The sequence below is a fragment of the Pseudophryne corroboree genome, chromosome 9 (assembly GCF_028390025.1).
Source record: "Pseudophryne corroboree isolate aPseCor3 chromosome 9, aPseCor3.hap2, whole genome shotgun sequence".
Classification (NCBI taxonomy): Eukaryota; Metazoa; Chordata; class Amphibia; order Anura; family Myobatrachidae; genus Pseudophryne; species Pseudophryne corroboree.
This window is the reverse complement of record NC_086452.1, coordinates 446,525,657-446,542,632: the sequence shown is the minus strand read 5'-3', so window position 1 is coordinate 446,542,632 and position 16,976 is coordinate 446,525,657. Positions and strand designations below refer to the sequence as shown.

General features: G+C 49.6%; 1 protein-coding gene across 1 annotated transcript in view; it reads right to left on the bottom strand.

Annotated features, from left to right (window-relative positions):
* Positions 1 to 742: 742 nt before the first annotated feature.
* LOC134958846 (collagen alpha-1(VII) chain-like) overlaps positions 743 to 16,976 on the bottom strand; it is a 56,485-nt gene continuing 40,251 nt past the window's right edge. Inside the window, exons 3-6 of the mRNA XM_063941554.1 lie at positions 15,849 to 15,968; positions 5,535 to 5,597; positions 5,258 to 5,434; positions 743 to 1,180 (exon numbers count right to left, since the gene is read on the bottom strand). Coding sequence (XP_063797624.1) covers positions 1,155 to 1,180; positions 5,258 to 5,434; positions 5,535 to 5,597; positions 15,849 to 15,968 — 386 coding nt within the window. The 3' untranslated portion in view covers positions 743 to 1,154. The remainder of the gene's footprint in view (positions 1,181 to 5,257; positions 5,435 to 5,534; positions 5,598 to 15,848; positions 15,969 to 16,976) is intronic.

Below are 16,976 nucleotides of genomic sequence, written 5' to 3'. Positions count from 1 at the left end.
TATAAAAGTATATACTGTATATTTACATACAAACACATGCGCAGAAGGTTTTAAAGCTCAGAGGGATTAGGGAGAAAGTTTTGCCAAAGGATTGTTCTGTGAGTGTGTCAGTGATGTAACCGGTTTCTAGAAAGATGGGAATAAATTTCTGTCTCCACAATTTGGGCCTGATTCATGTTTGTAAGCTGCAGGTGGGGCAGATGTAACGCGCAGAGAGAGTTAGATTTGGGTGGGTTATATTGTTTCTGTGCAGGGTAAATACTGGCTGCTTTTGCATGTAGCCCACAAATGTAAGACAGTTTTATATTTATACTGCAATTTAGATTTCAGTTTGAACAAACTCCACACAAATCTAATCTCTCTCTGCACATGTTACATCTGCCCCACCTTCAGTGCATCATGGTTTAGCCCAGTTGTGTGCTTTTTTGCTTTACTTACAAACATGCATCATGCCGTTTGCATGCAACATTTGGTTATAGGACCTTATTCAGTAAAAGTAGCAGATTCTGCTTTTTATCAAAATCTGCTACCCTTGCAATCGCATGCTACCCACCGCCAACCAACTCTGATCACGCTCTAATTGTGATCGCGCCTCAATTAGAGCGTGGTCGCAGAAACTATGGAAGCCTCCTGCCGGCGCGGCAAGGCTGCGACGGCAGAAGTCCTGCCGCCACTTTTTTGATCTGTGCGGCTGCCCCAAAAACGCAGCTGACATGCATGCCCCCCCCCCCCGTTTCCCCGTCAAAGCCACGCGAACGCCTCTGCCTGTCAATCAGCGCAGGACTGGACCAGTGGGCTCATCTCAAAAACCTGAATTAGTCCCATAGTTCAGAAACCGTGAGTATTCAGTCTAACACACTGCAACTGTGATACATTCTCACTTTTTGTAGAAAAATAATGTAAAATACAGCACCAATTCTCTGCTACAGAAAACAGATCTATGCACCATGTAATACGAGTTAGAGTTGTCGTAATTACAACATTTAAAAAAAAAAATATATATTTATTTCCCAGATGTAATACCACAGGAACATAATTAGATTTGTGCCAAATAATTTGCAACTTTTTTTTTTTTTGTTGTTGTTGCAAACTTGTATGTGAATCTTACAAAAATATTACACTATACATCATTTTCTCTAGTTCTGAACGTCGTCTTAACTTCCATCTTGAGGTGGTTTGTCTGCAAATGAAAAAGAAATACATTTAATACATTTGTGGAGATAATGTGATTGTGATGGTGTGGGAGATGTGCTTTCATAGGCTGGTGAGCATAATCTAGGGAAGAATAAGGGCATTCCTATAGTGCCAGGTGGGAATCTTATCTCTGGTGGCAGAATGGTAGGGGCGAGGTCTCCCTGCCCATCTTTCCAGTCTACCCCCACTTCTGCGCGCGTACTGCAGGAGGAAGCACAAAGTGATGTGTGGGTGAGGGGCACATCTCCATATAGTACCGGGAGGAGGGAGTATTCAGTGCACTTTCTCCTCTCTACTATATGATGCCGCAAGGGCAGAGATTTTTCAGAAGAGGACCATGTCTTGATGGAGAGGTGGCACACATTGATAAAAGGAAGGAAGGGCACAAGTGGAGGCAGTGAAGGGGTAACCCTGCTAATATAAGGTGCAGAAACGCAGCTTTAGAGAGGTGAGCGCAGAGCTGGCTCTGGAGGGTGAAAATAAAATCTTGGTGTCCCCTTGATTAGAATCTGGGCCGCAGAGACATCAGACTCGATACTGGGTAGGGGCACGGCCACTGGAGCGGGCGTGGCTATCTCCTCACCTGATGCACAGTCATTGAAGCGGACCTCTACAGATCCTCCGGCCTCAGTGCCTCCGAGCAGAATACCGCTTAACCATCAATGGCTTATTTGTTGAGAAACCATCGTCAGTTTGACCATCCATGATTACAAATGGACGGAGACTGCGGTGCAATGGTCTTTTACCATTGAGATGACCACCAGGAAGAAACAATCGATGGCCAACCCTAATGACCCTAGGCCCCATGATTCTAGGGGCCTTCCAGAAGGGGCAGGCTGGTGCCTCCGGTGCTACCTGGGATGCAGGTAGAGAATGCTCACCAGCCGCTCTGATTGCAAATTACACATAATCAGAGTGATGAGGCAGCATTCCCTACCTGCCCGCCAGCCTTCAGGCAGACAGTGAATGGCTGTCAGCATGCTGATTGGTGGAGGGCTGGTGCTATCCACGAACAGAGTATGAAAGCATGTGGAGAGACGATCCGGGGCCGCAGGAGGGGTAAGTTATGACTTTTTAAAAAAAAAATTATTCCTGTGAATGGGTGGGTAGGGGCCCGAGTGCATTGCTTTGCCCTGGGCCTACAATGCTGTTAAGACGGCCCTGCCTAGCCCCTTCCCACAGCTGCATACAGCATCTGTAGGAATCTTGAGGGTGCACGGTTGCCACGTCAGGTTTTCACTGACCAGCAATAGTAAAGTTTTCTCCTGGCCTGGTAATGACAAAGGACGTGTTTCTGTCTGTAAATAGGTTTTTGGCTGATACATAGACCTGTCCATACATAACAATTGCAATTATAGCTGTCTGTGTAACAGATGCATGCGTTGAAGAAAGTGATTGGCGGAGAACATCATTGTGTTATCACCCCAGTCCTCATCCTTCACCCTCTTTCTGCCAAGTAGTAGAACCGCGTCCATTGACTTTTACCCCCACGATTTAGGAGATTTGTTGCCCCCTACAGTAGGAGCGAATCAACTGATATTACAGTTTGCGAGTTAAACAAAAACTCCACGGTTCATAAGCGCTGTATCAGAGGAGAGGGCCAGTGGAGCAAGTTTCCGTGCACGCCCCCTTGCACATGCATGGAGAAAACTCTGGGGGAGATTTAACAAACATCGGAGAGAGATAAAGTGCCAACCAATCAGCTTCTGCTTTTTGACAGTCTGTGTTTGAAAAATAACGGGCTGATTAGTTGGTACTTTATCTCTTTCGAATTTATCTCTCTACAAGCGTTGATACATCTCACCCCATCTTTGTGATATAGTATACTACACATGTGCATACAGTACTTGGGAAAATGCTAGCAGCACCATTTTCCTTGTGATTTTGGCAGCAGAGGCAGAAATGGAAGTCTAGCAAATGGAGGCAGGGTGAGTGATATGGGGCCCATTTGCACCGCACAGACACTGTTCTACTACTTGGGAGATATTTTGCTGGAGTTAGAGGGCTATTCAGAGATGGACATAGATCTTGCTTCCGCAGCGAATTAAGGGTCTAATTCAGATCTGATCGCAACAGCATTTTTTTTCTCTAATGGGCAAAACCATGGGGGTCATTCCGAGATGATCGTAGCTGTGCTAAATTTAGCACAGCTACAATCATTCACACTGACATGCGGGGGGACGCCCAGCACAGGGCTAACCCACCCCGCATGTTAGTGCCGCCCCCCCGCAGAAGTGCAAAGGCATCGCACAGCGGCGATGCCTTTGCACTTCAAGAGTAGCTCCCGACCAGTGCAGCTTTAGCGTGCTGGCCGGGAGCTACTCATCGCTCCCCGGCCCGCAGCAGCTGCATGTGACGTCACGCAGCCGCTGCGGCCCGCCCCCCGTTCGGTCCGGCCACGCCTGCGTTGGCTGGACCACGCCCACGAAACGGCGGCCAAATGCCGCTGATCCGCATCCCCCCCAGCGACCGCCTCTGCCTGTATATCAGGCAGAGGCGATCGTAGCGGCCCGACGGCCTTCGGCCGTCTGGCATGCGCCGGCGCATGTGCAGTTCTGACCCAATCGCACCGCTGCGATAAACTGCAGCGTGCGATCGGGTCAGAATGACCCCCCATGTGCACTGCAGGGGGGGCAGATGTAACATGTGCAGAGCGGTAGATTTGGGTGGGGTGTGTTCAAACTGAAATCTAAATTGCAGTGTAAAAATAAAGCAGCCAGTATTTACCCTGCACAGAAACAATATAACCCACCCAAATCTAACTCTCTCTGCACATGTTACATCTGCCCCACCTGCAGTGCACATGGGCCCTCATTCGGAATTGATCGGTCGCAAGGCGAATTTAGCAGAGTTACACACGCTAAGCCTACGCCTACTGGGAGTGTATCTTAGCTTCTTAAAATTGCGACCGATGTATTCGCAATATTGCGATTACAAACTACTTTGCAGTTTCTGAGTAACTTCAACCTTACTCTGCCTGTGCGATCAGTTCAGTGCTTGTCGTTCCTGGTTTGACGTCACAAACACACCCAGCGTTCGCTCAGACACTCCCCCGTTTCTCCAGCCACTCCTGCGTTTTTTCCGGAAACGGTAGCGTTTTCATCCACACGCCCATAAAACGCCGTGTTTCCGCCCAGTAACACCCATTTCCTGTCAATCACATTACGATCGCCGGAGCGATGAAAAAGCCGTGAGTAAAAATACTATCTTCATTGTTAAATTACTTGGCGCAGTCGCAGTGCGAATATTGCGCATGCGTACTAAGCGGATTTTCATTGCGATGCGATGAAAAATACCGACCGATCAACTCGGAATGAGGGCCATGGTTTTGTCCATTAGAGAAAGATTTTGCTTTTGCAATCAGCTGGGATATTCAATTAGCCCCGAAGAGACATCAGGAGTAAAAAACCCTGATGTTTCTTAGGGTTTTGTGGTCAGCTATTCGATTAGATCGTCCGATAAAAAGTACATTTTCACCCGAAAACACACAGATTCAGTGAAACCTGTATGTTTTCGGCTGAAATAGCCCGTTTTCGGATGAAAACGGGGCTGTTATCGGGGATTTTGGAAACAAAATCCCCGATAAGCCACGACACACGACAGTACGTGCGGGTAATTGAATATCCCTTCAGGTCTGAATTAGGCCCTAAGGTTGACCCCTGGCAGGATGGCTACGCTGTCAGGTGGTCTGCCGCCATTTTTTCTTTATCGGAGCGGATGAGTGTGATGTCACGAACCCCACCCCCCACCCCCCCCGAAAACGTTCCCGGCCTGTCACGCTCATGCGTCACTAACCCCGCGAACACCCGCGCCTGTCAGTCACACTGCGGCCGCATCCTTCCGGGATGCGGTTGCAATGTGTAAGGTCGCACACTGCGGCCAGTACGCGTGCGCAGAGCACCCAAATGCAGCTGCTGCGTACAGACGCGTGGCTGCGTTCGGGTCTGAATGACCCCCTTAGTTCTTAATTTGCAAAAAGAGCTTTGGCTAGCCCTTGCAGTGATATGAGGCCCAGCACGCCATACATTACATTCTTTGGGGAACATAGAACTCTGTAACAAACCTTCTGCTGTTCTCTGTACACAGTGTAGCTCACATTCCTCTTTCTCATCAAACCGGTTGGCATTTCCATCACAGCCGCTGTACACGAACGGGCGACACTCTCCCACCAGCTCCTTATAATACCACTTTAATGTATATCTGGTGCACTGACCCTCCTGCATGGGCAGTCTGCATATATCTAATGAGGGTCAAAATAAGACGGTACTATTAATGACAACAGCTTCTGTGAGGATATCATTTGTATATACACTAAGAAGGGAGAAACGCTGTACAAGTACCAGGCTGCGCGGTGTCTCTCTTACTCCGCAAGTGTTCCATCGGTGCTGCTGGTATAGTCGTGTCTGTAATGAAAGGTGAACATTATTATTTATATATATATATATATATATATATATATATATATATATATATATATACACTGCTCAAAAAAATAAAGGGAACACTAAAATAACACATCCTAGATCTGAATGAATGAAATATTCTTATTAAATACTTTGTGCTTTACATAGTTGAATGTGCTGACAACCAAATCACACAAAAATTATCAATGGAAATCAAATTTATTAACCCATGGAGGTCTGGATTTGGAGTCACACTCAAAATTAAAGTGGAAAAACACACTACAGGCTGATCCAACTTTGATGTAATGTCCTTAAAACAAGTCAAAATGAGGCTCAGTAGTGTGTGTGGCCTCCATGTGCCTGTATGACCTCCCTACAACCCACACAAGTGGCTCAGGTAGTGCAGCTCATCCAGGATGGCACATCAATGCGAGCTGTGGCAAGAAGGTTTGCTGTGTCTGTCAGCGTAGTGTCCAGAGCATGGAGGCGCTACCAGGAGACAGGCCAGTACATCAGGAGACGTGGAGGAGGCCGTAGGAGGGCAACAACCCAGCAGCAGGACCGCTACCTCCGCCTTTGTGCAAGGAGAAACAGGAGGAACACTGCCAGAGCCCTGCAAAATGACCTCCAGCAAGCCACAAATGTGCATGTGTCTACTCAAACGATCAGAAACAGACTCTATGAGGGTGGCATGAGGGCCCGACGTCCACAGGTGGGGGTTGTGCTTACAGTCCAACACTGTGCGGGACGTTTGGCATTTGCCAGAGAACACCAAGATTGGCAAATTCACCACTGGCGCCCTGTGCTCTTCACAGATGAAACAGGTTCTCACTGAGCACATGTGACAGACGTGACAGAGTCTGGAGACGCCAAAGAGAACGTTCTGCTGCCTGCAACATCCTCCAGCATGACCGGTTTGGCAGTGGGTCAGTAATGGTGTGGGGTGGCATTTCTTTGAGGGGCCGCACAGCCCTCCATGTGCTCGCCAGACGTAGCCTGACTGCCATTAGGTACCGAGATGAGATCCTCAGGCCCCTTGTGAGACCATATGCTGGTGCGGTTGGCTCTGGGTTCCTCCTAATGCAAGACAATGCTAGACCTCATGTGGCTGGAGTGTGTCAGCAGTTCCTGCAAGACGAAGGCATTGATGCTATGGACTGGCCCACCCGTTCCTCAGACCTGAATCCAATTGAGCACATCTGGGACATCATGTCTCGCTCCATCCACCAAAGCCACGTTGCACCACAGACTGTCCAGGAGTTGGTGGATGCTTTAGTCCAGGTCTGGGAGGAGATCCCTCAGGAGACCATCCGCCACCTCATCAGGAGCATGCCCAGGCATTGTAGGGAGGTCATACAGGCATGTGGAGGCCACACACACTACTGAGCCTCATTTTGACTTGTTTTAAGGACATTACATCAAAGTTGGATCAGCCTGTAGTGTGTTTTTCCACTTTAATATTGAGGGTGACTCCAAATCCAGACCTCCATGGGTTAATAAATTTGATTTCCATTGATAATTTTTGTGTGATTTTGTTGTCAGCACATTCAACTATGTAAAGAACAACGTATTTAATAAGAATATTTCATTCATTCAGATCTAGGATGTGTTATTTTAGTGTTCCCTTTATTTTTTTGAGCAGTGTATCTCCTATATAATAGCCCTATTCTGTGACCTTGTGATTCATTTGCTAATGCTGGGCGGAGTCACAACAGTGGGCGGAGTTATTCAAATGAGTCACAGAGATCTGGCCAAATCTACAGGAGACTAGGAGCAGAAGCAGATAGCATGGGCATTGGGCATGTCACAGGCAGGGGTGCATACCTCCCAGCTTTCTGCAGGAGCTTTCTCCAGGCAGAAGGAGGGAAACACACTCGGCAAAAAGGGGGCGTGGCGTCACGGGAGGGCCCCCGTTTTCGTCAGTGAGGGGGCTTGCCCAGCGCTCTGTGAGCTGCTGGCATGCCCCCAGGGGCTGATTATGAGTCCGGGGGGTACAGGGCACTTGAGACAGGGGAGCCCTATCTCATTGCTGTGCCTGCTGTGGGTTGGGGGCGTGGCCTAATCGCGGCCCGCGCGGCCACGCCCCTTATGCAAATTCCGATTTTTATTTTTAATTTTTTTATGGGATTTTGGCCCCTCAGCTAGGGATAAATGGTCGCTCCCCCTACACACCCGCACAGGGAGAAGAAAGCAGGGAGACTGCTGCCTCCCTGCAACACCACAGACCTGCCAATATGCAGCAGCGTGTGCTGACTGTAGCACAATGCTGCCGCTGTTGCTGGCAGGACGGGGGGAGCTTCTGAGCTGGGACAGAGCTACTCCAGCCGGGGGGCCCCCTAAAACTGTGGGGCCAACGGTACGTATCCCCTGGCCACCCCCCCCCCCCTAATCCGGCTCTGCTGCTGGAACCCCCCCCGTAATCCGTACCCCCTGATGCCCCCTCTCCCTCTGTCTCCACTGTTCACCGCTGCTCTGCTAAGCAGAACAGCGAGTACTGGAGCTTTCCAACTGCCCACCCCCCACCGCCGGACACTGCGACCCGCGGGTTGGACAGCGGGACAGACCCCAAAAAATGGGACTGTCCCGCGAAAATCGGGACATTTGGGAGGTATGGGGGTGTGTGAGGGGTATGTCATACAGACAGACGGGCACCGGCTCACTGTGTGCTTGACCCCCCACATCGGCATACTCAGCAGGGTCTCTCTGGTGCGGAGGAGCGTCACTTTCTGACACACTCCACGCTTCTTAGCTGCAGTTTAGTGGGGCACCTGCCGCTGTGCAGGTTCCATACTGCCTCTGTTATCTCCAGCCCCGGCAACCCCACCGCTAGCTGCAGCGCTGCCACCCGCAGTGGAGTGCGCCCAGCTCATTCACACACTTTAGCTGCCGGGTAGCGCTGCAGAAATCCGAGCTGCTTGCAGGCTCTGACCCACTCCTCCCTCCAGCCGCAGCGTCTCCTGGGAGCTAACCAGTCACTCCCAGTCTCCCCTTACCACAGTGCCCGGAAGCCGTGAGGTCCGCGCCACGTGCATGCTATGACCCCCTCCTCCCTCCAGCCGCAGCATCTCCTGGGGGCTAACCAGTCATTTTCAGTCTCACCTTACCACAGTGCCCGGCAGCTGCGCGAGGTCTGCGGTGTGTGACTGAGGAGGGGGGGAGGGATGCGGACTGGCAGAGAAAGCAGGACTCCAGCCTGAGAGAGTCAGCCATGCCAAGTCTCCAGCAGCAGCAGATCCCAACAGGTTGGAATGGAACAGCAGCAGTGACTCCGGTAAGACACATCTGTCTGTCACCACTGTTTTGTCCCTAATACCAATCTCTCCCGTGCCCTGTGTTCTGTCATGTCCCTGTCACCCCTGGCCTTGCCCTGCCACCCTTATTCTGGCCCTTTCACCCTTATCCTGGCCCTTTCACCCTTATCCTGGCCCTGTCACCCTTATGCTGGCCCTGTTACCCCTATCCTGGCCCTGTCACCCCTGTGCTTGCCCTGTCAACCCTATACTGGCCCCATCACCCCTGTCCTGGTCCTGCCGCCCCTACCCTGGCCCTGTCACCCCTATCCTGTCCCTATCATTTCTGTCCTGGCCCTGTCACCCCTGTCCTGGCCCCGTCACCCCTGTCCTGGCACCTTCACCCCTGTCCTGGCCCCGTCAACCCTGTACTGACCCTGTCACCCCTGTCCTGGCCCTGTTACTGCATACCCTCCAACTACCTTTTATGGCATGTACAGTACCCGCAGCGTCTCCAGACCTCTCCCCAATGCACTACACCTCCGCACCTTCCCCTCCACCACATGCGGCACTCCACCCCTCCCCCACATGCTGTGCCTCCAGACCCCCTACACCACCCGTGGCTCCCACTCCTCCACCCCTTCACCACCCACAGCACCTCCAGGCCCCTTCCAACATTCACCCCCCTTATACGTCTCCCCCCACACCTGCCCCCCTCCACCCGCAGCATCTGCAGACACCCTCCTCCATCAGCGGTCCCCCCCTCACCCACCCCTCCCCCACCAATGGCACCCCTGCACCTGCCCCTCCACCACCTGCAGCACCTCCGGACCTCCTTTCCCATCCGCCGCAACACCCATACCTGCCCCTACCCTACCCATGGTGCCTGCGGTCCCCTACCCAACCCCCGGCACACCCATCCCACAGCACCTCCGGAACCCTTCACCCATCCACAACATCCCCACACCTGCCCCTCTCCCACCCGTGGCACCCCTGCCCCTCCCCCACCTGCAGTGCCTCCGGACCCCTCCCCCATCTGCATCCCCCACTCCTCTGCCCCTCCCCCACGCGCAGCACCTCCCGAACCTTCCCCATCCGGGCCCCACCCCCACTTCTGCCTCCCCTCCACCCGCAGCATCTACAGACACCATCCGCAGTCCCCCCCGCACCCGCTACATTCTGTACATCGTGCCCTGCAGGTGCTATTCACGCCGTCGCAAGGGGCTGCGCCTCCTTCACCATCGCACGCCCTTTCATTGTGCAATATTTAACCACTAACAAATGAATGCAGGTAATACTCCATATAATACAAATATTAAACCCCAGAAAGGCATGCAAGGGTTAAGGGGGCGTAGCCCCTTGCGACGGTGTGAAGAGCGCCCGTAGGGCGCGATGAAGCACCTAGTATATATATATAGGTCCTGCATCATTGCCTTGGTTAAACAGGTGGTGGACTGTGATGATAACTTTTGCAATACAGGCATCTGTGCCTCAGTTAACCCCTTTATCACAAAACGGTCAGCTTAAGTGTACTTTAAGTGCTCTGCCTCACTTGGTATAACTGCTTTATTTGTATACTGCAGTGCAACTAGTGTTTTTTTTTTTTTGTTTTTTCATTTTCTTTTTGGAACAGTACATCATTGAAATATTGTATACAAACATTGAAACAGTAGGCAGAAGGAAATCCAATAGGAATTTAAAAAAAATGACCTTCTTGTGTAAGGCGGAGCTTGTAGCACCATGATGGAATTAATATCACCCACAACATAAGAGAGACCAATGTACTGGGTGCTGAATGCCCCCCTCCTCCTCCCCTCCCATCCTCCCTCACTGCCACTGACTTTGCCTCCTTCTTCATCTCCAAAATTGAGGATATCCGACACGCATCTCCCGCCGTCACCCCTCTGCTACCCCCCTGCCCCCTTTATCCCTCCCCTCCATCTATCCCACCCTGTCCTCCTTCCATCCCACTTCAGAAAAGGAAGTCCACTCCCTCATCTTATCCTCCCCCCCCACCACCTGCCCCCTGGACCCCCATCCCTCCCGTCTTCTCCGCTCCCTCTCCCCCACTGCCTGCTCCCACCTTGCTCACCTCTTTAACCTGTCCCTCTCCACCGGCATCTTCCCCTCACCATTCAAACATGCTCTGGTCTCGCCTATTCTCAAAAAACCCAACCTCGACCCCTCATCACCCACTAACTACCGCCCCATCTCTCTTCTCCCTTTCGCCTCCAAATTACTTGAACGACTAGTCTACAGCCGTCTCACAAGCTTCCTCTCTGACAACTCCATCCTCGATCCACTACAATCTGGCTTTCGCCCACTCCACTCAACTGAGACTGCCCTGGTGAAAGTCACCAATGACCTGCTTTCGGCCAAATCCAGGGGCCACTTCTCTCTGCTCATCCTTCTGGACCTCTCTGCTGCCTTTGACACCGTAGATCATCCTCTCCTCCTCGGCACACTCCAAAATGCTGGCCTCTCTAGCACTGTCCTTGACTGGTTTTCTTCTTACCTCACTAACCGCTCCTTCTCGGCGTCTGCCTCCAGCACCACCTCACACCCTTCCATCCTTCCTGTTGGTGTCCCTCAGGGTTCTGTCCTTGGACCCCTTCTGTTCTCCCTGTATACCTCTTCCCTGGGTGCGCTCATTAACTCATTTGGCCTTCAATACCACCTCTATGCTGATGACACACAACTCTACCTCTCATCTCCTGATCTGTCCCCCTCTGTCCTCTCTCAGGTTTCCAGCTGCCTCTCTGCAATCTCCTCCTGGATGTCTGAACGCTCTCTAAAGCTCAACATGGACAAAACGGAACTCATCATCTTCCCCCCATCCAGAACACCCCCGACCAATATCTCCATCATTGTTGACAACACCACCATCTCCCCCGTTCCCCAACTCCGCTGCCTGGGCATCACTCTTGACTCCTCCCTCTCCTTTGCACCCCACATCCAAGCTCTGGCACAATCCTGTCGTTTCCAGCTACGCAACATTGCTCGTATCAGGCCATATCTCTCCCAGAGTGCAACTAAACTCATCATCCACTCACTGGTCATCTCACGACTTGACTACTGCAATGTCCTCCTCACTGGCCTCGCTTGCTCCCATCTTGCTCCCCTCCAATCTGTCCTGAACTCCGCAGCTAGGCTTATCTTCCTCTCCCGCCGCACCACATCTGCCACTCCCCTTCAACAAAATCTACACTGGCTCCCATTCCCCTACAGAATCCTCTTCAAACTCCTCACCCTCACATACAAGGCCATCTCTAATTCCACTGCTCCCTACATCTCTAACCTCCTTTCCCTTCATACTCCCTCCCGCCCCCTACGGTCGACTAATGACCGTCGCCTCTCCACCGCCCTGGTCACTGCTTCCCATGCACGAGTTCAGGATTTTGCCCGTGCTGCACCCCTTCAGTGGAACGCACTCCCCCGCTCCATTAGACTCTCCCCAACCTTGCAAAGCTTCAAACGGGCACTAAAAACCCACCTATTCATCAAAGCATACCCTCCCGATGCATAACCCAGTGCTGAAGCCGCGCCTCCACCCCCCTGCCTCATGCCGTGAACATCTCAGCTTTCCTTGCATACTGCCATCAGGCTACCTCCCACTTGCCTGCAACTCTTGTCATCTGTCTGTTGCCCCTCCCCATTAGATTGTTAGCTCTTCAGAGCAGGGCCCTCTTTCCTCTTGTTATCTAAGCCCTCGTCTCAACACATTTCACTCACAGCTCTCCCCTACTCAATGACCATCTTTATCCTGATAGTAAAGGCTCATCTCTATCTATGGCCACCAGCCTCTAGTAGTACGATGATCACTCCCTCAATACTTACATCTTAGCTGTATTATGTCTTGAGAATGTGTGGTGCTCTGTTACCTGTACTCTATTTCTGTTATTTATTTACTGTAATGCAATGTTTTGTCCCCTGTACTGTCCTTTGTACGGCGCTGCGAAACACATGTGGCGCCTTATAAATAAAGTGTAATAATAATAATAATAATATATATATACTTAATTATTATTATTTTGGGTGGGTTTTCTTCAGTAGTTGTATGTACTGCATGGAATACTCACATAATGGGGAGAATTCTATTGTGCAGCGCACCCCCTGCTGGCCGGCTATAGTAATGGGCATCTATCAGAGCAGTTCAATTGTTGCTCTGATCAGACTCCAATTAGCATTTAATGCGACTGAAAGCACCTGGTTAAACCGCACAGCACGGCTAAACCCGTCTAAATATCTCTATTGGGCGTCTAAAGTCTGGCATTGGGTGACCAAATTATGGACTTTTCACACATTTGTTCTCACACCTCCGGAGGCTGCGAAAAAAAATGTTACTGCCGCGGCTAATGGGTGTCTGATCAGAGCAACAATTGAATTGCTCTGATAGAAGCCCATTACTATAGATGGCCAGCAGGGGGCACAAGTCACAACTGAAGTGAAAAGTGAAATAAGACCGATTTTTGGAGTACATACGGATACACAATTACATTAAGGCCTATAGGTAGGAATGACAGAAGTCAGAAGAGGATGTCTCATATACAGATGTAGCCATGCTCATCTATGCTCAGTGTGGCGTGTAGTTTGAAAAACTAGACGCATTACATTTGCCTGTGCCTTGTCGCAGCGTGATGTATTCAGTCACAGTGTAATGAATTAAGTCTAGGTATAAGTCGGGTATAATACTGGTGTTCGTCCACCAGGTGTCATTTTTTAAAACAACCATTGCGCATTTGTGACGTCGCCATTGTAGGGTCAAACGATGCTTGTAGTTTAAGAACTACTTTTTTAGATCTCTTCATGAATTAGAAACGTGAACACAGAAAAAGATTGGCTCAGCATCTCCGACGCACACAAAGAATAGCACAGTTCAGAGTTCTACAGTTCTCTAAAAGAAAAAATCATTACAATCAGCGATAGAGTTGGGACACAGCACTATAAAAAAAAATTACAATGAGCAACATCACTATGTCACTGCAGGTGTCAGTCATCTGTCTCCATAGCTGTCTTGGCATAGTGGTATTGTCGATGGTTACCATGACCGTGAGCTATGGTTCGATTCCCACAAAGGACACAATTGAATTGTTTATCTGTGTAAACAGTAGCATACCTTCTGGGTTCCCTTTCCCCAACCAAAGCCAGCATGAGCCATTCATTTACATACAGTAGTCTACCAGCCATGTTGTGTTTGTCATTTATTAAGCAGTATGCCCCCTGTCCGTGAAATCACAAGTATCATAGGGATTAGTGGTGGGGGAGGCTGCCTATTAAAGCAATGGGGAGGCCCAGGAAGACGTACAGTAAACTCAGTCTCATAAAGATAACACTCATAATTTGAAAAGCCAAACCTGTATTCTATATCTTTGTAAAAAGTAGCATTATATCTGTGTAAAAATTAGCATCCACAGTGTTTTTCTAATTTTCCCAGAACAAGTTCTGTTATACTTTGTATGCAAATTCAGACATGCACACAGGTATACCGTCAAAATTAGAAAAAACAGTAGGTGCTACTTTTTACACAAATATACAAGTGTGACTTTTCCGATTACGAGAGTATTATCTTTATGAGTGCACCCAGCCTGTGAAATCACGAGTCTCACAGGAGGTGGGATTAGTGGTAGAGGAGGCTGTCTATTAAAGCAATGGGGAGGCCTGGGAAGAAGTACAGTAAAGTCAGTCTCATAAAGACAACACTCATAATGTGAAAGACCACACTTGTATTGTACATTTGTGTAAAAAGTAGCACGTACTTTTTTCCCCAATTTTGACTATATATCTGTGTGCATGTCTGAGTCTGTATACAAAGTATGACAGAACTTGTTTTGGGAAAATTAGATAAAAACTGTAAATGCTACTTTTTACACAGATATATAATACAAGTGTCTCCTTTGAGGGAATCGAACCCTAGGTCACGGGCATGGTAACCATTGGCAATACCACTATGCCAAGAGAGCCTTGCAGACAGGTGATTGACACCTGCAGTGACATAGTGATGTCGCTCATTGTAATTTTTTTTATAGTACTGTGTGTCCCAACCCTATCGCTGATTGTAATATTTTTTTCTTTTAGAGAGCAGTGTAGAACTCTGAACTGTGCTTTTCATTGTGTGTGTTGGAGACGCTGAGCAAACCTTTTACTGTGTTCAAATTTCTACTTAATGTAGGGATCATTTTATACGGTGCACCAGGGGAACTTTCAGTTGTAAGGCATGTTGTCACTGGGTGCCTGCCGTTCCGGTGATTTCGTACTCCGCCCTGCAGTATTACTGTATTAAAACAGAACTACTATATTTAATGTGCACTGGCCCACTTGTCAGGGCTTACTACATTGTTCAGTATTCTGTAGTGCCATATCCATCCTCTGCTATTCAGCACTGTACTGTAGTTCTCATTAGTGGAACAATCCCCACCCAGTGGCGAAACTGTGTATTGCATGCTGTGGATCCTCTTGTGCCTTATCACGCCTTATTTCGGCTACCTGCGCTATTTGTATGGCGCGACTAGGACGCCTGTATGGCGCAGCAGCAGCAACGATGAGCGTGGCTACATCTGTATGTTAGATTATTCCACACTTAGTGTGTGGTTCTGAGGTGCATCTGCATCTTTATGCTAATGCTGCAGCCGATGTTCTTAATATGGAGGTGCCCTTTTGTAGCGGTGAAAATACATCCCGATGCACCATCGCCTTATGGCAGGCGCAGTTTCTCCATCTGAACATGGCCTCCTGTGTAAGTGGTTCTGCGTCTTTAGAGGCAGCCACTATCAGCAACACGCCATGATACGCCCTGATCTGGCTGGCCACCCCATTACTTCTCAGAAACATCCACTGAAATCCACTCTCCCTACATCCATATTCGTTCTGCGTCCCCATGCGATAGCCATCGGGGCGCATTCGCAGTGCGACTTGGACAACATTGTCCATTTGAGCATGATATCGCCACTGACTCCATCTCTGAATCAGGCCCTTAATATAAGATGAAGCGGATATGAAGACCATTGTTTTTAAAGGCTCTGACCATCTGACAGTACTGTGCTCTCCGTCCCATCTTCATCCATGCCTTCCTTGTAGTCATCCACTGTGTATATGTGCTCATAATCGGGGTCATTGGTGTTCACCACCACCCGGAGTTCTCGTCCTACAAGAAATCATGGGAAGACGTATTAATAACAGTCCTACTGATGGAAGACCTCAGGTAGAAAGAAACCATAACACAGCAGAACTCAAGTAGAACCAGCAAAGAGATAACAAACTTAGGAGTAGAAAGAGAAGCCAACAACTGACATAAAGGAGTAAATGAATGGACATTTAGGTCTGAGCAGACTACAAACAGAAGGGGCATCTAGAACAAGAGCAGCAGTTTCAGACATTATAACGGGAATAGAAAGGAACAGTGATGCCAGAAGTCTAATGGGCCCTACACATATGGCGATGTGCCGCCGAGGTGCCCGACGGCCGATACGGCCGACCGGCGACCCGGCGGCTGTGGGGCAGTGACGGGGGGAGTGAAGTTTCTTCACTCCCCCCGTCACCCGGCTCCATAGACGTGCAGGCAAATATGGACGAGATCGTCCATATTGGCCTGCATGCACAGCCGACGGGGGACCAGCGATGAACGAGCGCGGGGCCGCGCATCGTTCATCGCTGGAGCCTCCACACTGAAAGATATGAACGAGTTCTCGTTCATTTATGAACGAGATCGTTCATATCTTTCAAAAAATCGGCATGTGTGTAGGGCCTATTACAGATGGAGATGTGAGTCCTCAGGAGAAGTAGAAGAGGTGGTGGCACAAATATCACTGAAAGGCAACAACAACAACAACAGATCAGACTACAGCTGGAAAGGAGCAGTGACAACACAGTGTGAGATAGAAGGCACAACAGTACCAAAGTCCTTGGGATGAGTTATAATGAGACCATATATTTCAATAAGGCAACACAATGAGAGCGCAGACCTCATGCAGAATGTAAAACGAAGCATAGACTTCAGGCTTATAGTACAGAAAAAGCACAGATGGGAAATGGTGCAATGATTTCATCAACCCAGTGAAATAGCTACGTTACATCCCAGCAGTGCCCTGAAAATAACACTAAACAGAGATCCACAAATACCCATCAGTGAGCCAAAAGCATAAGGAAACTATGG